We start from the raw sequence: 19,036 nt of genomic DNA, 5'->3' as shown, positions 1-19,036 counted from the left end.
AATGCTTGGTGGTTGCTAAAGAGTTCTGAGTGGTTGTCAGTGTATAGTAAAAAGCACAGTATAGAGCTCTATGATATGCTGTAGTAAGGCCGTCACCAGGGCTGGGTAGATTACTTTTAAAATGTATTTCACTACAGATTACAAAATACATGCTTTAAAAAATAATTTGTAACATATTCCGTTAGATTACCCAAGTTTAATAACTTAATCTAAATACTTTAGAATACTTTGGAATACTAATAAGTATGTAACACACACACACACACACACACAAAAAGTTTCTCACAATTCTGACTTTTTTTCTCAGAATTGCAGAATTGCAAGTTGCAATTGCGATAAATATATAGTCAGAATTCTGAGATATAAACTTGCAATTTCCCAGTAAAAAAAGTCTGAATTGCAAGAAAAAAGTCAGAATTGCAAGTTTTTAATCACGCAGTTCTGACTTTATAACGTGCATTTATGAGTTTATATCTCGCAATTCTGAGAAAAAAGTTCAGAACTGTAAGATGCCAACTCGCAATTGCCAGGAAAAAGTCTGAATTGTGAGAGAAAGAGTTGCAATTACCATTTTATTTTTTTTTACAGTTACAAGGGACTCACAAACAACTATCGTAAAACATGAAAACAGTCGTGGATTATCAGGTAATAACAGGACAGTTCAGATTCAAGGGTATATACATTTTTGAATATTTTATAAATTTTATAAATTCAGTCATTTTGTCTTGTGGAATATATGTAAGCATATTTTATGTGAAATGGCTTATTCAGGACAGTACTAAATAAAATTAACTTTTTAAAATTAACAATTTTTATGATCCCTTTTATTTGGTTAAAATTATTAAAATGTTGCATATTCTGCAAGGGGAATGAAACTTATGAGCAGAAATGTAGCTGATGCTTTTGCAGACTGTCGGAGTCAGAGAATCACCAATTGCTTTTTACATTAATTACCCGTCACAGTTTACATTAATGTTCAAATGAAATTCAAAGTAATCACTTTGGTAATCTAAAATACTTTTCAAATGTAACTGTAATTTGATTACCACCCACTTAAAATGCAACTCTTATGAAATACAGTTACTCAAATTTTATATATTTTAAATACGTAACTAAGTTGTATTTCGTTACCCCCCAACCCTGGCTGTCACAATATCAGATTTTTCACTACACAGTTATCATGGCCAAAAGAATTTGTGATAACGAAATCTTGATAAATAAATAATGCTATCAATCAAATGGAAATTAAAAAGAAATTATAATATTTTATATTATACTATGGGCTGTTGAACATTCAAATCTGAATGGTTGACCAATGTTCTAAGATAGTTCTAGCAGGTCTTGACCGCATTGCAGTTCCATGTCACTTCGCCAAATGATTTTAGTTATTTCAATCGGTCCTTACAGTCTATAACCGCAAAAGAACCAAAACCCACAATGACCAAGCAAATAAATATAGTCAACAATAAGATAGAAACGACAAATATTGTCATGTTTTTTTGCCACAAAATACGGTTTATTGTGTCCTGAAAGCACATACTCTCTCATGCTCACGCGCTCTCTCTTTCAAACGTACACAATTACGTTACTGTATAGAACGGACACACACTTGCACAGAAACTTTTCTCAGCGCTGCTCTAACAAATTAATTAGCAAAATAGTTTAGCAACATAAAAGATACATGACTCACCAGAGATGTAATAACTGTCCGGTTCTCAAACTTATAGTTTCACTATTAGTAGAGACAGACTCAGGCACAGACTCAGGTAGGCTAATTCACATAGGCCGTTTATTCTCTGTATCAAAAGTATTATTCTGCTCTCAAGCCTTCATTACTAGTTCTGAAATGACATTTTGTAATTAGCAAATGGAGGCTTGGGATGAGATGTGTAAGAAATTAGTCCCAAACATGAGTGTTTTAAGGACAAAAACCTGACAAATGTCTTCAAATACAACATTGGAACAGTGTCTTGAGGTGTGATAACCATAGTATAAGAAGAATAATTGACTCAGGGCTGTTGGATTCTTAAAAATAATGCACACCCGAGGTGTAACGGGCACTCCGTTTCGCAGAGAATTCAGCGACCCTTATCACCGGGAGTTTGATTGACAAGCGATCTAACCAATCATAATGCCGAATCCGCCATTTTGTCTAACAATGCAGTCAGAAGTGGGTGGACTTGAACTTGAAAAATGGTGTGTATGGACATCTTTCCATGTTTGAAACCACATTCCTTATGTTCATTCATGTTTATTTGATGATATAAATGCGCCATGGCTTGTCGGACAAAGCAACAGTAACTAAGGGGGACGGGTCTTTGCGAAGGGTCAGTTATTCCTTACCTATTATATACAGTGATAAAGGGTATGTCAATTAGCATTGCATTATAAATATACATTATACTTATAAAAAAAACACTCAAGATGGCTTGAAGTAAACCAATAAACCATAATACTGTTGCAATGGTGTGTTAATTCTCTTCATGTTTAATTAGTCAAAATGTCTCTATCTGCATTTCAGCAACAACGATTGCTGGATGTCTTTGTCCATATTAGGTATTTCCTGGAACTTAGTACTCATGAGTCTCACTTGTGGACTTTGTGTGCGATGATGGCATCCAACATCAAGTAAGAATGAAACAAATTACATGCGAGAGTTTAGCGCTCCATAATGATTACAATCACATTGTCCTATTTTGGGTAAAAAGAGAAAAAATGCTGCTCTCTAAAGATATATGAAGTAAACATATGATAATCCATAAGTTTGTATCTAAATGAGCACACTTTTAGACTTTTAAGAAAGAGGAATATAAATATAATAAATTACAGAAAGGCCTCAGCAGTTAACAGTTTAATGTAACATTTACAGTTTCAAGACTAACAAAATAATGGCTCTGTACAGTGGCCAAAAGTAAAGGATAACGAAGACAGAGGTGGGTAAACAGGTTGGTGGTTTTGCCCACTTTTGCACTCATTAGGGCTTTTCACACTTGAAACTGTTAACCCTAGGTCATTTTAAACCCCGGGGTAAATTAAATCCTGGGTTATCTTGCTTCACGTTTCACACTGCTCATAATTTACCTGGGATTAACAATTGATCCAGGGTATTTATAAGCCGATATACATTCCTAAACCCTGGGTTAACATTCTTATTTGCATATTTGGGGTGTCCGTGTCATTGATTGGATAAACGCAGCATGCGACCTATTAACATAAGCTCTAATGTTGCACATCCTCAAATTGCGGACTATACTATCGAGTACTGAATGGACATTTCAGACTATAAAGGTTATAAAAGAATGTATGTTCTGTATGTCCTACGCCTTCCCTATTCTACTTACAGAAAAAAAAAACAGAACGGAACTTTGTTCCGTAAGTTGAACAGGGAAGGCGTAGGACATACAGCATAAGCTTTTTGAAGAATACGGAAAGCAGAAGCATGTGCAAGGCGATTATGTGTGTTTATAAAGCATATACAGTTGATTTTTTTCGATAATGACCGATCATTACGTTAGATAATACCCTTATTCCTCGTCTGGTATCGTTTAAAGCCCTTTGAAGCTGCACTGAAACTGTAATTTTGACCTTCAACCATTTGGAGGCCATTGAAGTCCACTATAAGGAGAATAATCCTGGAATGTTTTCATCAAAAACCTTAATATCTTTTCGACTGAAGAAAGAAGGACATGGACATCTTGGGTGACATGGGGGTGAGTAAATTATCAGGAAATTTTTATTTGAAAGTGGACTAATCGTTTAACAAATCAATTTCACTTGGTCGGTACTTGTTTTCGCAGATTGAATGTTTTTAGCCATCACTTACATCGGCAGCAAAATAGTGCGTACTGAATTACATGAAAAGTTTATTACCTAAGTAAAGAGTTTAAATAGTCTATGATCATTATGCTTATGAGCACCATTATCATGTTTGCTTTTATCAGGAAAATGTGAATCTACTTCTGTTTGTAATTTGTTTATTGGTCTGTTTATCAGCCCAGTGCTCTGATGGTGACTGTCGGGTCATTATGTAATGGAGTGTGCATTGTTAATATTAAGGTCGTCACCTGTGGATGTATAAAGTGGCGTGGTAGGCAGTCATAGGAAACACCCACTGGCACGATTCTAACATCAGGCACTAGACCATCACTGATGGCCTGATGTACACGTGCCAGCCATTGCCCGTCGTGACCTCTAGCTGCAGTGATGCCCACGCTGAGAGCGCCCCCCTCTCGTAACAGCTCACCAATGAACTGGATTGGGACAAAAGAGGAGAAATGATGGATAAAAATGTTTGTGGAAAAACAGAGGTTGGACAGTTTTATGTGGAAGAGATATGAATCAGAGAATAAATGAACTGCAATATCTGCAAAATCAGTCCAATAAAAATGAATTGAAGGCCTGGAATATTTGAGGGAAGCATCTATGTGTGAGAGGAGAGAGAGATAAAATGTGCTATTGCATAGGACAAAGTGGCAAGCTGACACTTCTGTAGAATCAAATGGTACTTTTCTAATGCTTGGACAAAGCATTATGACAATTCTGTCATATTTACTCATCCTCGTGTCCTTCTAAACCCATACGGCTCGCACAGGGAGGAATTCTGGAGACAATTTTAGTGACATTACATGCTGTGACAAGGGGCTATCAAGCTTGTCCCAAAAAGACAAGAAAATACCATAGAAGTGGTTCATGTGACTCTTGTGCTATATTCCTACTCTGTCAGACCGAACATTAAGTTGGTATAAAAATATAGCTGTCAAATCTTTATTATGCTTGCACATATTCAAACCATTTTAGTATTTTATATATATATATATATATATATATATATATATATATATATATATATATATATATATATATATATATATATATATATATATATATATATATTATTATATGAGTTTTTTTTTCAGTTTTAAATTGTTTGAGCTTTAGTCACTTGATAACTTATTTTTTCTCAAATATTTCCATTTAGCTTAACATTATTTTAGTTGTAGTAACTTTAATACATCAACTTAAAATTTTGAAATGTTGCAAATAAAACTACCTGAAATATGTTTGTTTTTAAATTTTGATTTCATCATATTTTTCATAGAAGTTTTATTTCAACTAACTTTTATTCATAGTTTTAGTTTACAATTTTAAAAAAAAATATTAAAACTTGCTGTTCCAAGACATTTTATGACAGACTGTTTATGTTCTTAAGTTTTAAGTGAAATCACGATTACACATTTCCCATACATGTGTGAGGGCAATGCATTAGTATGATGAATAGAGCTCACATCTGATAGAAGAGAATGATATATTATCCACTTTTAGATTTTATTTCTATATGTCAATTAATCTTGTGCTGTTATTAGTTTTTTGATTATTGTCTCTTTAATATTTTAATTCCATACTTAATTCATTCTGGTTGCTGATAGTTCATTAAATTGTACTCCACTGAAAGTCCATTCCACCAAAACACTGATGTTCAAACGCGCTTGCTTAAAGGGGACCCATTATGCCCCATTTTACAAGATGTAAAACAAGTCTGATGTCCCCAGAGTGTGTATGTGAAGTTATTGCTCAAAATACCTCACAGAAATTTTTTTATAGCATGTTAAAATTGCCACTTTTAGTGGTTGAGCAAAAACAAGCCATTTCAGTGTGGTCCCTTCAAATGCAAATGAGCTGCTGCGATCGGCTAAAAGGGCAGAACTTCAAGAGCGGATTCTCCTGTGACAGGATTTAGTCAGGATGCACAATAATGTCAGAAACTGCGAATATATTCTGCATTTCACTCTAGAAAATCACTGTAAGCGCTTAATAAAACACTGCAAGTGTGCATTAAAATATTATCCATAAACTCTCTCTTTCCCTTGTATTATCATCACCAACATACATAGCGAAGATCACAGAAATCTAACAGTCTAACAGTAAACGAATATATAAAAGACCTTATGCCTTTCGGGTGGCGCTTAATAAACTTTATACCCGTAAATAAACTAAGATGAACTGTAATAAAGTGCCCTCACCTTCATTACCGTCATATCCAGTATCACTCTGGAGACTGTAAGCTGGATCACGAACAGTTTTTACTTGTATATCCTTGAGTAGCACATTTTTAGCACAACCTCTGTTTTGTATTGTCCCATTGTATTGATATTCATTCACTAAGCAGTCTGGTGTGAAATGATTTGCGCAGACATTAACAAATTTCGACAGAACTAAGGGAACATTTTCCTGGAAAACCAAGTTAATTCACCTACTTTTCAGCAGCTCAGATTTAGCGAGTAAATGAAGAGAGCTATGTGGATTTATCCATCCAGCTACAGAACACCTAAAACGCTTGGGAGACATTCTCGCCGTGAACTCGCTCAGGGCGGTTCTACGTTCAAACAGCAGTGTCTGTCAACATTTGTGGGCGGGGCCCGTGGCTTTTGTGACGTCACACTGCCAGGGATCTGGAAACTGCTTATGATTTATGGGGATTAATAAAAAAAAGGAGTGGGCGGATTTTTATCACTATAGGATGGTTGTGTGCACACGCTGCCAACACACATTTTTGTCCAAACACCATGCAAAAGTGAATTTTGCTTAATAGGTCCCCTTTAATGCACAGGAACCAATGCAGTTTGCTCCTGCAAGTTAGAACAGTATGGCTGAACTTCTGTTTACCATATTTGAGTGCTCCATGTACTGTATGTGCATTGCACAGTGTATATGTGTGAATAAAAGCCTAAATTAAATCTGTTCATCATATACTGTAAAACAATCAGTATACTTGGATTAAACTGCTTGATTCATATGGAATACTTTACAAACTTTTTGAAGTGTCAAAGTTTTAGTAGAATGGACTTTCAATGGAAGGATAGAAATCTCTCAGATTCCATTAAAAATATCTACATTTGTGTTTCAAAGATTAACAAAAGTATTATGGATTTGGAATGACATGAGGGTGAGTAGATGGTGACAGAATTTTCATTTTTTGGTAAACTATCCCTTTAACGGCCCCTGCTCTCTGTCTATGAGAAAGTACAACAACACCCTGCAAAATTGCTCCTTTTGTGATTCATACAAGAAAGTATGATGTACTTAAATCAAACAATAAAAACAATGTAATTAATGTGTTCATCGTGTATTGCAAAACACTTTTGCTGCTACTGAGGTGGGATACGGGTAAAGTTAGGGACAGGTTTGGTCGTATGGGAAGATTTAAGGGTGGGTTAAGGTGTAAGGGATGGGTCAACAATGTAACTATAAATCTAATTACAGAAATTAATTACAGATGTAATTACATGGACATACAATGTAAAAAACATGAATGTACACAATGTGCATTGTATCAAATTATTAATTTAAATGCAAGTACATAGTAGTTAAGGCCACCTAATATAAAAATGTTAATTTTAGGGTGAACTATCCCTTTAACTCTCTCTCTCACACACACACATATATTCAAATCCCAAATCCATCTTGAGAAGCCTGATAAGCTCATATGCTATTCCAGGCATGACAGATTATTTCCTCTGTTCATTTACGTCAGTCAGAAGTCGCACATAAGCACACATCTAATCAAAGCCATTCATATTAAAACATATCAGCCCTTCTTGCAATCAAGATTCAAATGCAGTTTTTGCCAAATCCTTTTTAAAACCCTACTTACAATTACAACATCCAAATTCTGGTAATGTTTCTTCTAAACTGCTAATAAGATGCTCCTCTGAGAAATTCAGATGATAGTATGATCCTGTCAGTAAATCTGGAGGCTGAGGAGATTTATTATCCACCTCCAAGCATCAGTGAGGCAGAGTAATATGTTCAGCGACTCATGCAACCTCCCAGCGAAACATCTGCAGTCCGCAGGTGCCCCATCGTCATGGGAACCGCTGTGCCCATCAAGGCCAGGTTACTAATGCAGCCTCACCTGCCCTGAAAACACGTGTGACTGTCCGTCTTGAGACTAAAACTGGTATCAATGGCATTCAAAAGCAGTGTGCCTGTGCAAACATCTTAAGTGCCTGAAGTGACAGTCTGATTCACTTGTCTTATGTACTGAATCTGAGCAATTCAAGCAGAACAGCAAACTCAGCCTTTGCGGGGGCTTACTGAGGTCATGACTGGAGAATAGAGGCTGTCCATCTCTGCATCTCGCTCTGAGCCAGTGCCTTCTGGGAGCAAGATGACACCCAGCCTCTGAAGGATGGACCTGAGAAGACAAAACGGCCTCAATTAACAGTGACTAATGGGATATTCCTTTAGGCTATTCATCCAAACAAATAACAACATGGAGAAGACTTAAAGGAGCCATATAATGTACTTTCCCCGATGTCTACTTAGAGACAACGTCAGAATTTAGGGTGTGTCTTAATCCCTGCAATGTTTTATTTCCTGCCTAGAAATTCCCAGAATGCACTGTAAAAACCTGCAAGGCTACTGACTATACTGAGTTGCAGGAAATGTCATCATAACTTCAGAGTCTTTCAAGTCAGGATGGGCAAAAATGTATGAAGTCAAGCTTTTCTTTTGTTTCTAATCACACCACTGTTCAAAGGTTTGGGGTTAGTGAGAAGTTTTTGAAAGAAGTCTTTCATGTTCACGAATGCTGCATTTATGTTATCAATAATACAGTACAAACAAACTATTGTGAAATATTTAAAATAACTTTTGTATTTTAAAATTTAATTAATGATTTATGCGATGGCAAAACTTAAAGCTGTCCGTAACTTTTTTTGGTTAAAATGATCAAAAATCAATTTTTTGAGCAAGTACACAACCAGCCAAGTACATAAACAACCATAGTTCAAAACTAATTGTCTTGTCTCGATTCACAACGGTAAGCATGTAATAATGTTTTATAATAAGAGCGACATGGTGGATTTCCGTGGGAAATTCGAGCATGCAGCAGTTCATCTGTGCATCATTACGTCACGTCCGTAAACAGAAAGGAAGGAGTCCCGTCCAGGCTAATCAATTTTAACACATGAGGATTTATAGCCTTTTCTCACAGCAGCTGAAATAATTAAACTTATCATTGGCGGATTGTAATCCAGAAAGGTCCAAATGACAATCAGTGATCAACTGGAGATTCACCCGTAGTCAAAAAGCAAAAGACTTTGGACTGTGGAGTGGCTGCAGAAATTGAAATCTTCAGGTAACGCTAATATACACTAAATACACAGTCACGCAGTGCTGATGTTGTTAACATTAACAATTTGAGAACAATATCACAGTAATAATAATTTGCACGGTTTGCACGCATGATCCGAGCTAAGCGATCGTTAGATTTAATCATCATTGGCAGCGCAATTTATTGTAGGCCTAATGCTTTTCCCCTCAGTTGGTCAGAACAAAAGTGGCAGACATGTTACTTATTTGTTCAGATGATATTTTCCAGTGAAAAATCTTATATTGGTCACTTTCAAGATGTAGAATCTATGATTCTGAAGTGTAGTATCCAGTGACTGACAGCAAGCATTAGATTCATCCGCGCTGACGAGCTGTGCTGAGGCACAACACACGATAACTGTTCCGCATATGACTACAATTGCAGGTTTCAAACAGAGATGGCGGCAAAGAAAAAAAAAAAAAAAAAACCCAGACTGCAGCTTTAAATTTAAGCATCATTACTCTAGTCTTCAATGTCACATGATCCTTCAGAATTGCTAAATATTTTGCAATATTGAACTAATGTACAAATATCTGTTTTGTTTAATATCCAAATTCTGTTATGTATGTACATTTCCTGCTTTGTTTAATATATATAAAAATAAAAAAAAGGCAGGACAAGCACATATTTCATAATGGCACTTTATGAGATACTTTCTAACACCTACAACAAAGGTGTCAGAAATGTTGATGAATACCAGCTACGTTTTAATGCACGACCCTTATAATTGTGTCGCCGGCAGATCGCAGGTAATTGAGTCATGAGTAGACTGTTGTTTAGTGGATAAGGTCCTTGCTTGTGCCTGAAATTGTGTTTACTGATTCATCCACGTAAAATGACCATTTTCCACTTTTTTTTTTTTTTTTTTTTTTTTGCTGCTGCTGTATTGTTATGAATTAAGAATCCAGAAACCAGCAAAATTCAAAAGGTCTGGGAAGCTTAGAATTGAGAATAGGAATGGAAATCAAAGAAATCAACGAGTCTTGATCCAACCCCAATTTCTTGTACTGATTCTGGTTCCCTTAACGATTCCATTAACAATGCTTTTAGTCTTTTTATCATTTCACCTCACAGTCATCAGATTCAATTCAGACTAAGCTCACAACACCTCTAGAACATAAATTTGGTAGCATCACATAACTGACATTTAATGACACAACAGCAGGGAACACTGTCAAGAGTATTTTAGTGGAAAAGGGCCCAGGGCCCACTAGGGGGCCTCAGCAAACCTCAAAGGAGGCTGAAAGATTACTTAAATGGAGATCAGTTAATAATTTATTAGTACATACATACAGTTCCTGTTACTTATGGAATGGCCAAATGAATTGTGGTATATAATATATATACAGCTATGGAAAAAATTAAGAGACCACTTAACATTGATTTCTGAACTTGGAGTGGTCTCATATATATAGCTATGGAAAAATTTAAATTATATAATATATATATATATATACACACACATACTCCTAGTTTGTGTGAATAAACTTGGAAAACAAGCAGCTTTGAACAGATAAAAGTATCTTAGCCTATAATGGGGGCTTCAAATATTTTGTGGGACAATGAGGTGCCTTTAAGTCGAAAAGGTTGAGAACCACTGGTCAACAACATATTTGACTCTCCTTTCAAAAGAGCAAGAACAATCATGTTTGTTTGTTTTGTTCCCCAGTGAATTTGAGGCACATTTGCTTTTTTTTTTTTTAGAAAATGTAAAGTGTGAACTTTTCATTAAATTTGTATTCATGTGTGCTCACATCCAGTGACAATCAATCAAGCATTGCACCATAAGCATATCATAAATACATTAACAATTACTGACAGGGCAATTTGTATAAACAGCTATTAAGTAATTATTGATGTAGCCTTGTAAACAAAGCACTAACTTCCCCACGGCCTGGAGTCGAAGTCTTCCGTTACCTGCAGGAGGAAACTATTTACCCCCACCACTCCCTCGCCGCGGTCGACTGCTGTTTCCAGCACTCTATGTCATGATTCTTTAAGAATTGTACGTTTCATTACTTACCAAACCATTATGCCCTGTTAAATGCGTACAGGTGCTTCCGTTGGTTGTGTAACAGACTGAATAAGTGCACTGCGCTTTGGAAACTGCTGTGCTTGCACCAAACTAGAATGAAACTAATGAACAAGAATGTTCTTTTTAACAATAGCAGTGCGACTGACACAGAGCTGCGATGTAAATTTACACTATTAGAGGGAAGGTAGGGAAATGAACTGTGGGAGTACATGGTAAGAAGATTTCTAAGCAAACTATGCAACTGTGGGTGCTCCATGGTGAGTGTTTTGAATTCTGAGCATGTGTATGTATATACCTTAGCCAGGTTTGCCGGACGTGGTTTGGATAAATGGTGTAGGGAACCCTCAAGTTGTGGCAGAAAAGAGTCAGACAAATGAGAGCTTGATCGATGCTGCTCTGGCGAACACACACATAGACCATCGGCGCCTTCTACACACACGGACAAAATTAGAGGACACTTCAGCACAGGGAGAAATAAAGTTCAGTGCTAAGTGTGCACTTGAAAATGAACCTGTAAATGAACTTTTTTTGTACTTCAGAAAATGGCACTTTGTGTTTCTAGACCCTTTGTACCAATTGTGCTAATATCCCCAAACTGGTGCCTTCTTATTTAACAAACACTGAGACCCAAGAGCACAGGTTAAAGTCCACAATAGCCCTATGACAGCAAAAACATTGTTCATCTTAACACATCAACATCTCAAAGGATTAGTTCACAATTACAATTTCCTTATAATTTACACACACCCATGTCATCCAAGATGTTTATGTCTTTCTTTTTTCAGTTAAAAAAAGAACTTAAGGTTTTTGAGGAAAACATTACAGGATTTTTCTCCATATAGTGGACTTCAATGGCTACCAATGGGTTGAAGGTCCAAACTGCAGTTTCAATGTAGCTTCAAAGGGCTCTACATGATCCCAGACGAGGAATAAGGGTCTTACCTAATGAAACAATTGATCATTTTCTAAAAAAAAAAAAAAAATCTACTACAGTTCGTAGTACTTTATAGGAAAATAAGGGACAGAATAAGGGACACTCAAAATAATTGTACTGTACCACTCAATAATTGTGTCATTTCAGTATCTGCAGTTAAGTATGTGTATAAAAGATGTATAAAAGGTTCTCAGACATAAACACATTTCGGTAATTTCGTGTCAAAATCAACCAAATTTCAGAAACTTTCCTTTTTGCTTTTTCCCATTTGCTCAATTTTTATTTATTTTTTTTCCCAGAAGACAAACATAAATGCTAAAAATATTTTGTAGCAGTGGGGGTCAGAATTACTTCTTGTGTTTTTCGCCCAAAGTTTGCATTTCTCCTTGTGTACCAAATTACTCAATGCCTCCATGCCTCCATGAGTAAATTGGTACACATTTTCAATAGTGAAATGGATCTTGTTTTTTCTATCAACACAATTGAACATTACTGTCTGAGTGCCTGTAATTCTAAAAGTATTAAAGAGATCTCAATATCTGTCTATATTCTCATTCTTAATAAACTAAAATAAGAGGAGCCTGCTTTGTGTTAAAGCCTTCAGCGAGCCTTCGTTGCTAGATGGGCAACAATGAAACGTCCCCCAAAAATGCAATAGTTTTACAGGTGGAGGCCACTGAAATTTTTTTCCCTACTCATCTTTTCTGACTGTTTTTCAGTAGTTTTGCATTTGGCTAGGGTCAGTGTCACTACTGGTAGCATGAGGCGATAACTAGACCCTATAGAGGTTGCACAGGCAGTCCAACTCCTCCAGGATGGCACATCAATACGTGCCATTGCCAGAAGGTTTGCTGCGTCTCCCAGCAGTCTCAAGAGCATGGAGGAGATTCCAGGAGACAGTTACTCTAGGAGAGCTGGAGAAGGCCATAGAAGGTCCTTAACCCATCAGCAGGACCAGTATCTGCTCCTTTATGCAAGGAGGAACAGAATGAGCACTGCCAGAGCCCTACAAAATGACCTCCAGCAGGCCACTGGTGTGAATGTCTCTGACCAAAAATCAGAAACACACTTCATGAGGGTGGCGCTATGTCCTCTAGTGGGCCCTGTGCTCATTGCCCGGCACAGTGGAGATCAAATGGCATTTGCCATTGAACTCCAGAATTGGCAGGTCCGCCACTGGCGCCCTGTGCTTTTCAGATGAGAGCAGGTTCACCTTTAGTACTTGTGACAGATGTGAAAGCATCTGGAGAAGCCGTGAAGAACGTTATGCTGCCTGTTACATTGTTCAGCATGAACGGTTTGGTGGTGGGTCAGTGATGGTCTGGGGAGGCAAAGCCATGGAGGTATCTACAGGCTAGACAATGGCACCCTGACTGCCTTTAGGTATCGGGATGAAATCCTCGGACCCATTGTCAGACCCTACGCTGGTGCAGTGGGTCCTACTGGGTTCTTCCAGGTGCACAACAATGCCCGGCCTCATGTGGCGAGAGTATGCATGCAGTTTCTGGAGGATGAAAAAATTGATACCATTGAATGGCCCCCACGCTCACCTGACCTAAATCCAATAGAACACCTCTGGGACGTTATGTTTCAGTCCATCCAACGCCGCCAGGTTGCACCTCAGACTGTCTATGAGCTCAGTGATGCCCTGGTCCAGATCTGGGAGGAAATACGCCAGGACATCATCCATCGTCTCATTAGGAGCATGCCCCGACATTGTCAGACATGCATACAAGAACGTGGGGGCCATACAAACTACTGAGTACCATTTTGAGTTGCTGCAATGAAATTTCAGCATAATGGACTAGCCTGATGCATAATTTTTCACTTTGATTGTCATGTGTCTTTGAATTCAGTCCTCGATAGGTTGATAATTTTCATTTCCATCAAACAATGTGGCATCCTTTCGTTCCTAATGAATAGAGCCCTTTAAAGATGCATTGAAACTGCAATTTGGACCTTTAAATCACTGAAGTCCACTATATGGAGAAAAATCCTGGAATGTTTTCCTCAAAAACCTTAATTTAATTTTGACTGAAGAAAGAAAGACATACTGTAAACATCATGGATGATGTGAGGGTGAGTAAATAATCAAGAAATTTTAATTCGGAAGTGAACTAATCCTTTAAGTATTCTACCCAAAATATTCCACCATAAAGTATGTATACCTAGAAAACAGAGACTCAATTTCAAAAAACTTCAGTTGCAAAAAAACTGTTGTTCACTAGAGATAGGGGACAAAAAAAAAATACAAAATATGATTTAAATATATAAAATATAAAATCACACCAGCAAGAAGCAGTGCTAATGGGAAGACTAATTAAAAGTAAACTCACCAACTTCATCACTTTGTGTCAGATCAAACATGAAATGACTGTGAGGGTTTTTTAGTGAGCAATCATTTAGATAAAAATTAAAAGGTACATCTCAGTGTCTTTGACCATCATGACACCTGCAGTGTTTACTGAGCTTTGATGACTGATGATCTGAAAATAAGATGTCTATTAAAAAAAAAAAAAAAAAAGAAATTAAAGAACAAATCATCTACACTCACATGAGATATTCATGTCAGCCTAAAAATATATATTTAAAACAAGGCAACAATGCTGATAATGAACAGGATTTTTGCATTATACATACTGAATCTTTCAAACTGTCTTTTCGTGGAGTTAAACTGAGTGGTGCAGAAATGTTTTAGTGCTATTCAGGTGGGCGGCAAGTATCTGATCTGCAGGTGGGCTCAATACTTTCAGGAGTCATGCACATAGACTGAGGCCAAAGATATGATTTTTGGTTTTGCTGCAGAATGCATGTTTAATTGCTTATAAAATCAGACGCTTGATAAGGTCTAATCGGTTCTCTGATATTGTGTTTCATATTACACTTGCACCAAATGAAAGAATCACACAATCAAATGCTACAAAAAGCTTTCAAAATGTGCTTTTACTCCCATATAAAGGATTATGTGTGACCAAAAGCCTGAGGTGGAAAACCTGACTGCAATAAAAATAAATGTGTAAACAGGATAAATGGAGCAATAGGTTGAGAGAGGGAGAAAGAGAGAGGCACACACAAAAAGAGCATTTTGATATAGAGAGCAGCCTTCAGCTTCATATATTTAAATCACAATATCATACAGTGAAATCGAGAATAACTGAGTTTGGGTCAGAAAAGAAACTGCAAATGTAAAAAAATATATATAAAAAAAGAGGAACTTGAAGAGAAATAGCGGTGAAGAAGAACAGCAGTAAAGGCTAATGAAATACAGGAAGAATGAAAGCACGCGATCCATGAACCACAGGATGCCTACAGGGAAGGAAAGTGAGTGATATGAGAGAATGGGGTGAAGAAATAAAGGCTGAATATGTGGTTACCAGTCGTGTGGCGCGGTGTAAAGCTGCCAGCTGGTTGAGGTTGATCTGTACATTGCAGAACATGAAACTGAAGAACTTCAGCAGCATCCAGCTCACCATCCTGAAAGAGTTTGGGGAGACATCAATAAAAAGTTCAAAATATCTATCTGCAGAGGGATACAGTAACTGACGTGACAGCAGTGTCCTAAAGAATGTCACGCTGCCCTTCATTAAAAGCTATACTATATTTTAAGTTCTTTGTAATCATATACAACAGTTAGGCAGCCTTCAGGACCTCTTATTAATTAAAAAGCTACATGGATTATTAAAAAAAAACAAAAAAAACACACCCCTCAAAGACGATTGAAGTGCTGAAAATACTTGTACAAATGAGTTCACGTGGTCAATGTCCCAAGTTTTAATGAGTTGAAAATTTCTTCATTTGACAAATCCTTGAACTTTTCAAAATCCAAAAATTGGATTTTAAATCTCAGATTTTCAATGTGGAACTTTGCATCTTACCAAGGGATATTTTTTAACCTAAAGAAAGGTTGAACATTTTTCCATTTCTGTTACAATTTGAATGCTGAACATTCTATTAGTTAAGTTTAAAAAAATAAAAAATAAATCCACCTTCAAACATTAAGCGGTTCTGGCTGAATTAATTGCAAAAGGATGAAAAAGGGTTATGCTTTCAGAATGAGAATTATGTTCAGACCTGAGTAAGTTGGGGGAGATGAAGGTCTGTGTGAGGGCCAGAAGTCTGCCTAAATGACCTCTGACTTCAGGCATCACCAGTTCCATCACCTTGGTCTCATCTGGGGAACATGCCGTTACCAGAGCCTGCCTCACTCTGGGTAAAGACACACACAGAGTCACAGGATATCAGACCGCAGAGTAAACAAAGAGGATATTGTGTGATGGATCATCACATAAACACCACACAAACACACCACTTATGCCTGCAGAGTGGAAAAACACACCAATGCTGTTTGGGACTATAAAAGGTTATTTAAATGTTAGGGCCCAAATTGGGTTAGGTGAATAGCAGGAGGGTGTGGTAGAAGGGTTGAACCAAGGTGAGAAGCAAAAAGAAAAGTTAGCTTGGCATATGGTTGACAACAACATTAAAATGAATGCCATTCCGGTAGGAATGAGACTTAATTGTCCAATAGTGCTCTGCTGAATTGTTTTTGAATGCAAGAATGCATCTTATGTAAACGCATCCAGTCAGGGTCTGTAACTGTTTACAGGGCTTCATGACCGATTAGCCTTTCAAGCAACCCACTGACTAGTCCGAAAGTTTTTAAATTAAGGTCTGTCTCTTTTACGAGTCTCCAGAAAAAGATCTTTCACCAAATGTATTTTTAGGGCTGTCAAAGTTAAAATGTTCACATAAGACATTAAATTTAAAAAATTTTCAACACACTTACTCATTCAGCTTTCTGGGTCAGGAAGGGTCAGAAGGACAATTAAATGGTAAAAAAAAATACTTTGATTAGTGACCAAGAAATGCATGGGGTGATTTCTTCATTTGATATTTGAAAACTTTGGACTTTTAGACCTTACCAAAGGTTCATTTTTGAACCTTTAAATTTCTGCTACATTTTGGAATTCTGAGATTATTTTATTGACACATATTTATTCCATTGCAATTAATTTTGTTGACAGCCATCATTTTTAACAGTAAAGACAGTAAATTGACAGTTTTGTGAGTGCAGTGTTTTGTTGTATTTGTATTTTATGTTAATATGATCTGTCAAAACTGTTCTGAAAAAAATTGTGTAATAAGTATTATACAAATTACATTTTGAAATTAACTGAAATGTTTTTTTTAATTTATTTTTTTATCTAAATGCAATTGGCAGACATAAAAAAAATGGTTGTTTAATTATTTTACCTAATTATTTATTAAATATTTTAATAATATGCTTTGGTTTTAGAGTAATAATAAAATAAAAGCCAATTAGTTAACTTACGAAACATGTCTTACGAAACATGTCAAACTTACGAAACATGTCAAAACATGTTTACAACACCATGTTTACTATTTTGTCTAAGACAGTATAAACTGGTCTTTATGCTGCATTTATATTTTACACTCCAAAAATAATTATGGCATAGTTAAACTATCTGCATCCATTTGATTTTATTTTAAAGGGGTCATGAATTGAGAAATCAACTTCAAGCTTTTGGTATATAAGAGGTCATAGTACTTTAAGAATAGCCTTTAAGTTTCAGAACTGAAAACTTCCTTGTTTGTCCAATAAAAGCTTTTTTTGACACCAGGCCCATCGAATGACTCATCCTGGAATGTGCCTATCTGTCACAGATGATTAAAACGCCGCCTCCGCAGAAGAAATCAACGCAATCATTGCAACGTTAGCCCCGCCTACTGGCATGTTAGTGAGATGAGGAGAGAAGAGTGATACAGGACTAAAAATAACATTACCTTTCAAAGGATCCAAATGCTAGGAATATGGTTGTTTATTTTCAACAATGTGAATGTCTCAGTTGAGCTTTATTTATTTGTATTCAGTACATTTCACTGTGGATTCTTAAATCAATCGGATTTCGGCGCAGGCTTTGCAAACAGACTTTTATGATATGGACTCGACAGTAATGCAACAAAGTAACTGTGAGTAACTGTGTTAATTCTAATGCCTGATCTGATGTGTAATGATTCATGTACAGTCAGATGTTCTTTGTCTATTTATCAGTAATTCAAACCAGTGACTAATGGTCAACTTCACGTTTCTTTAAGAAACTTAGAAAAAAATATGTAAATAAATGGTAATTAAATTATATATAGAAAGCAATCAAAGAATGCTCCCTTTGCAATTGCTGGAGCTGTCAATCAAACAGAAGGCACTGGAGCTGTCAATCAAACAGCGTGAGTTTATCAGTGACTGAGTTCTGGATTCACGCAAAAACCGTTTTATTTAAAGAAACTCTTAGTTACATCGAGTTTGCACTGTTTTAGTTATGATGAAAGCATTCGTTAGTGTGCAGAAATTGAGTTGCAATGACAAGATCACTGCTTTCATGCACTCAACAACATGTCTGTTAATGTTCATGACTGCAACCTTTCTCGCCACGATCTAAATAGAATACCATAAATTTAAGTGTAATGCTATAATCCAAAGGTTCCCAAACACATTCCTGGAGTCTCCCCAGCACTTGACACATTTCAGGTCTTGGAGTCTTGACTAATGAGCTGATGATCTGAATCAGGTGTGTTTGATTAAGGAGACATGGAAAACATGCAGTGTTGGGGAGGTTTCAGGAATGTGTTTGGGAACCCCTGCTATAATCAGCACGTTTCACGATTAGTTAACCTTGAGAGCTGTAATAGTAAAAACATGCTGAAAGTTTAAGAGAGTAATACTTAGCTATTTTATATTGCAAAGATGTTAGCCAATCACAGCAGTGGGCATTTACACTGAAGTCTCACAGCAGACACGCCCCTTAAAACAGCGTTCAAATAAGAAGGTTAAAACCAGGGAAGGAAAAATGCCTTTTATTTCTAAATTATGACCATTTTTTGTTGGAAAAAGCAT

At 36.6% G+C, this 19,036-nt stretch overlaps 1 protein-coding gene across 1 annotated transcript in view; it reads right to left on the bottom strand.

Annotated features, from left to right (window-relative positions):
• The window catches only part of gpat2 (glycerol-3-phosphate acyltransferase 2, mitochondrial), a 73,516-nt gene that overhangs the window by 37,785 nt on the left and 16,695 nt on the right, over positions 1-19,036 (bottom strand). Inside the window, exons 5-9 of the mRNA XM_067393819.1 lie at positions 16,195-16,329; positions 15,498-15,597; positions 11,485-11,618; positions 8,095-8,194; positions 4,065-4,250 (exon numbers count right to left, since the gene is read on the bottom strand). Of these exons, the coding sequence (XP_067249920.1) occupies positions 4,065-4,250; positions 8,095-8,194; positions 11,485-11,618; positions 15,498-15,597; positions 16,195-16,329 (655 nt within the window). The remainder of the gene's footprint in view (positions 1-4,064; positions 4,251-8,094; positions 8,195-11,484; positions 11,619-15,497; positions 15,598-16,194; positions 16,330-19,036) is intronic.

The sequence above is a fragment of the Chanodichthys erythropterus genome, chromosome 9 (assembly GCF_024489055.1).
Source record: "Chanodichthys erythropterus isolate Z2021 chromosome 9, ASM2448905v1, whole genome shotgun sequence".
In the NCBI taxonomy this organism is placed as follows: Eukaryota; Metazoa; Chordata; class Actinopteri; order Cypriniformes; family Xenocyprididae; genus Chanodichthys; species Chanodichthys erythropterus.
This window is presented reverse-complemented; position numbering and strand designations above follow the sequence as displayed.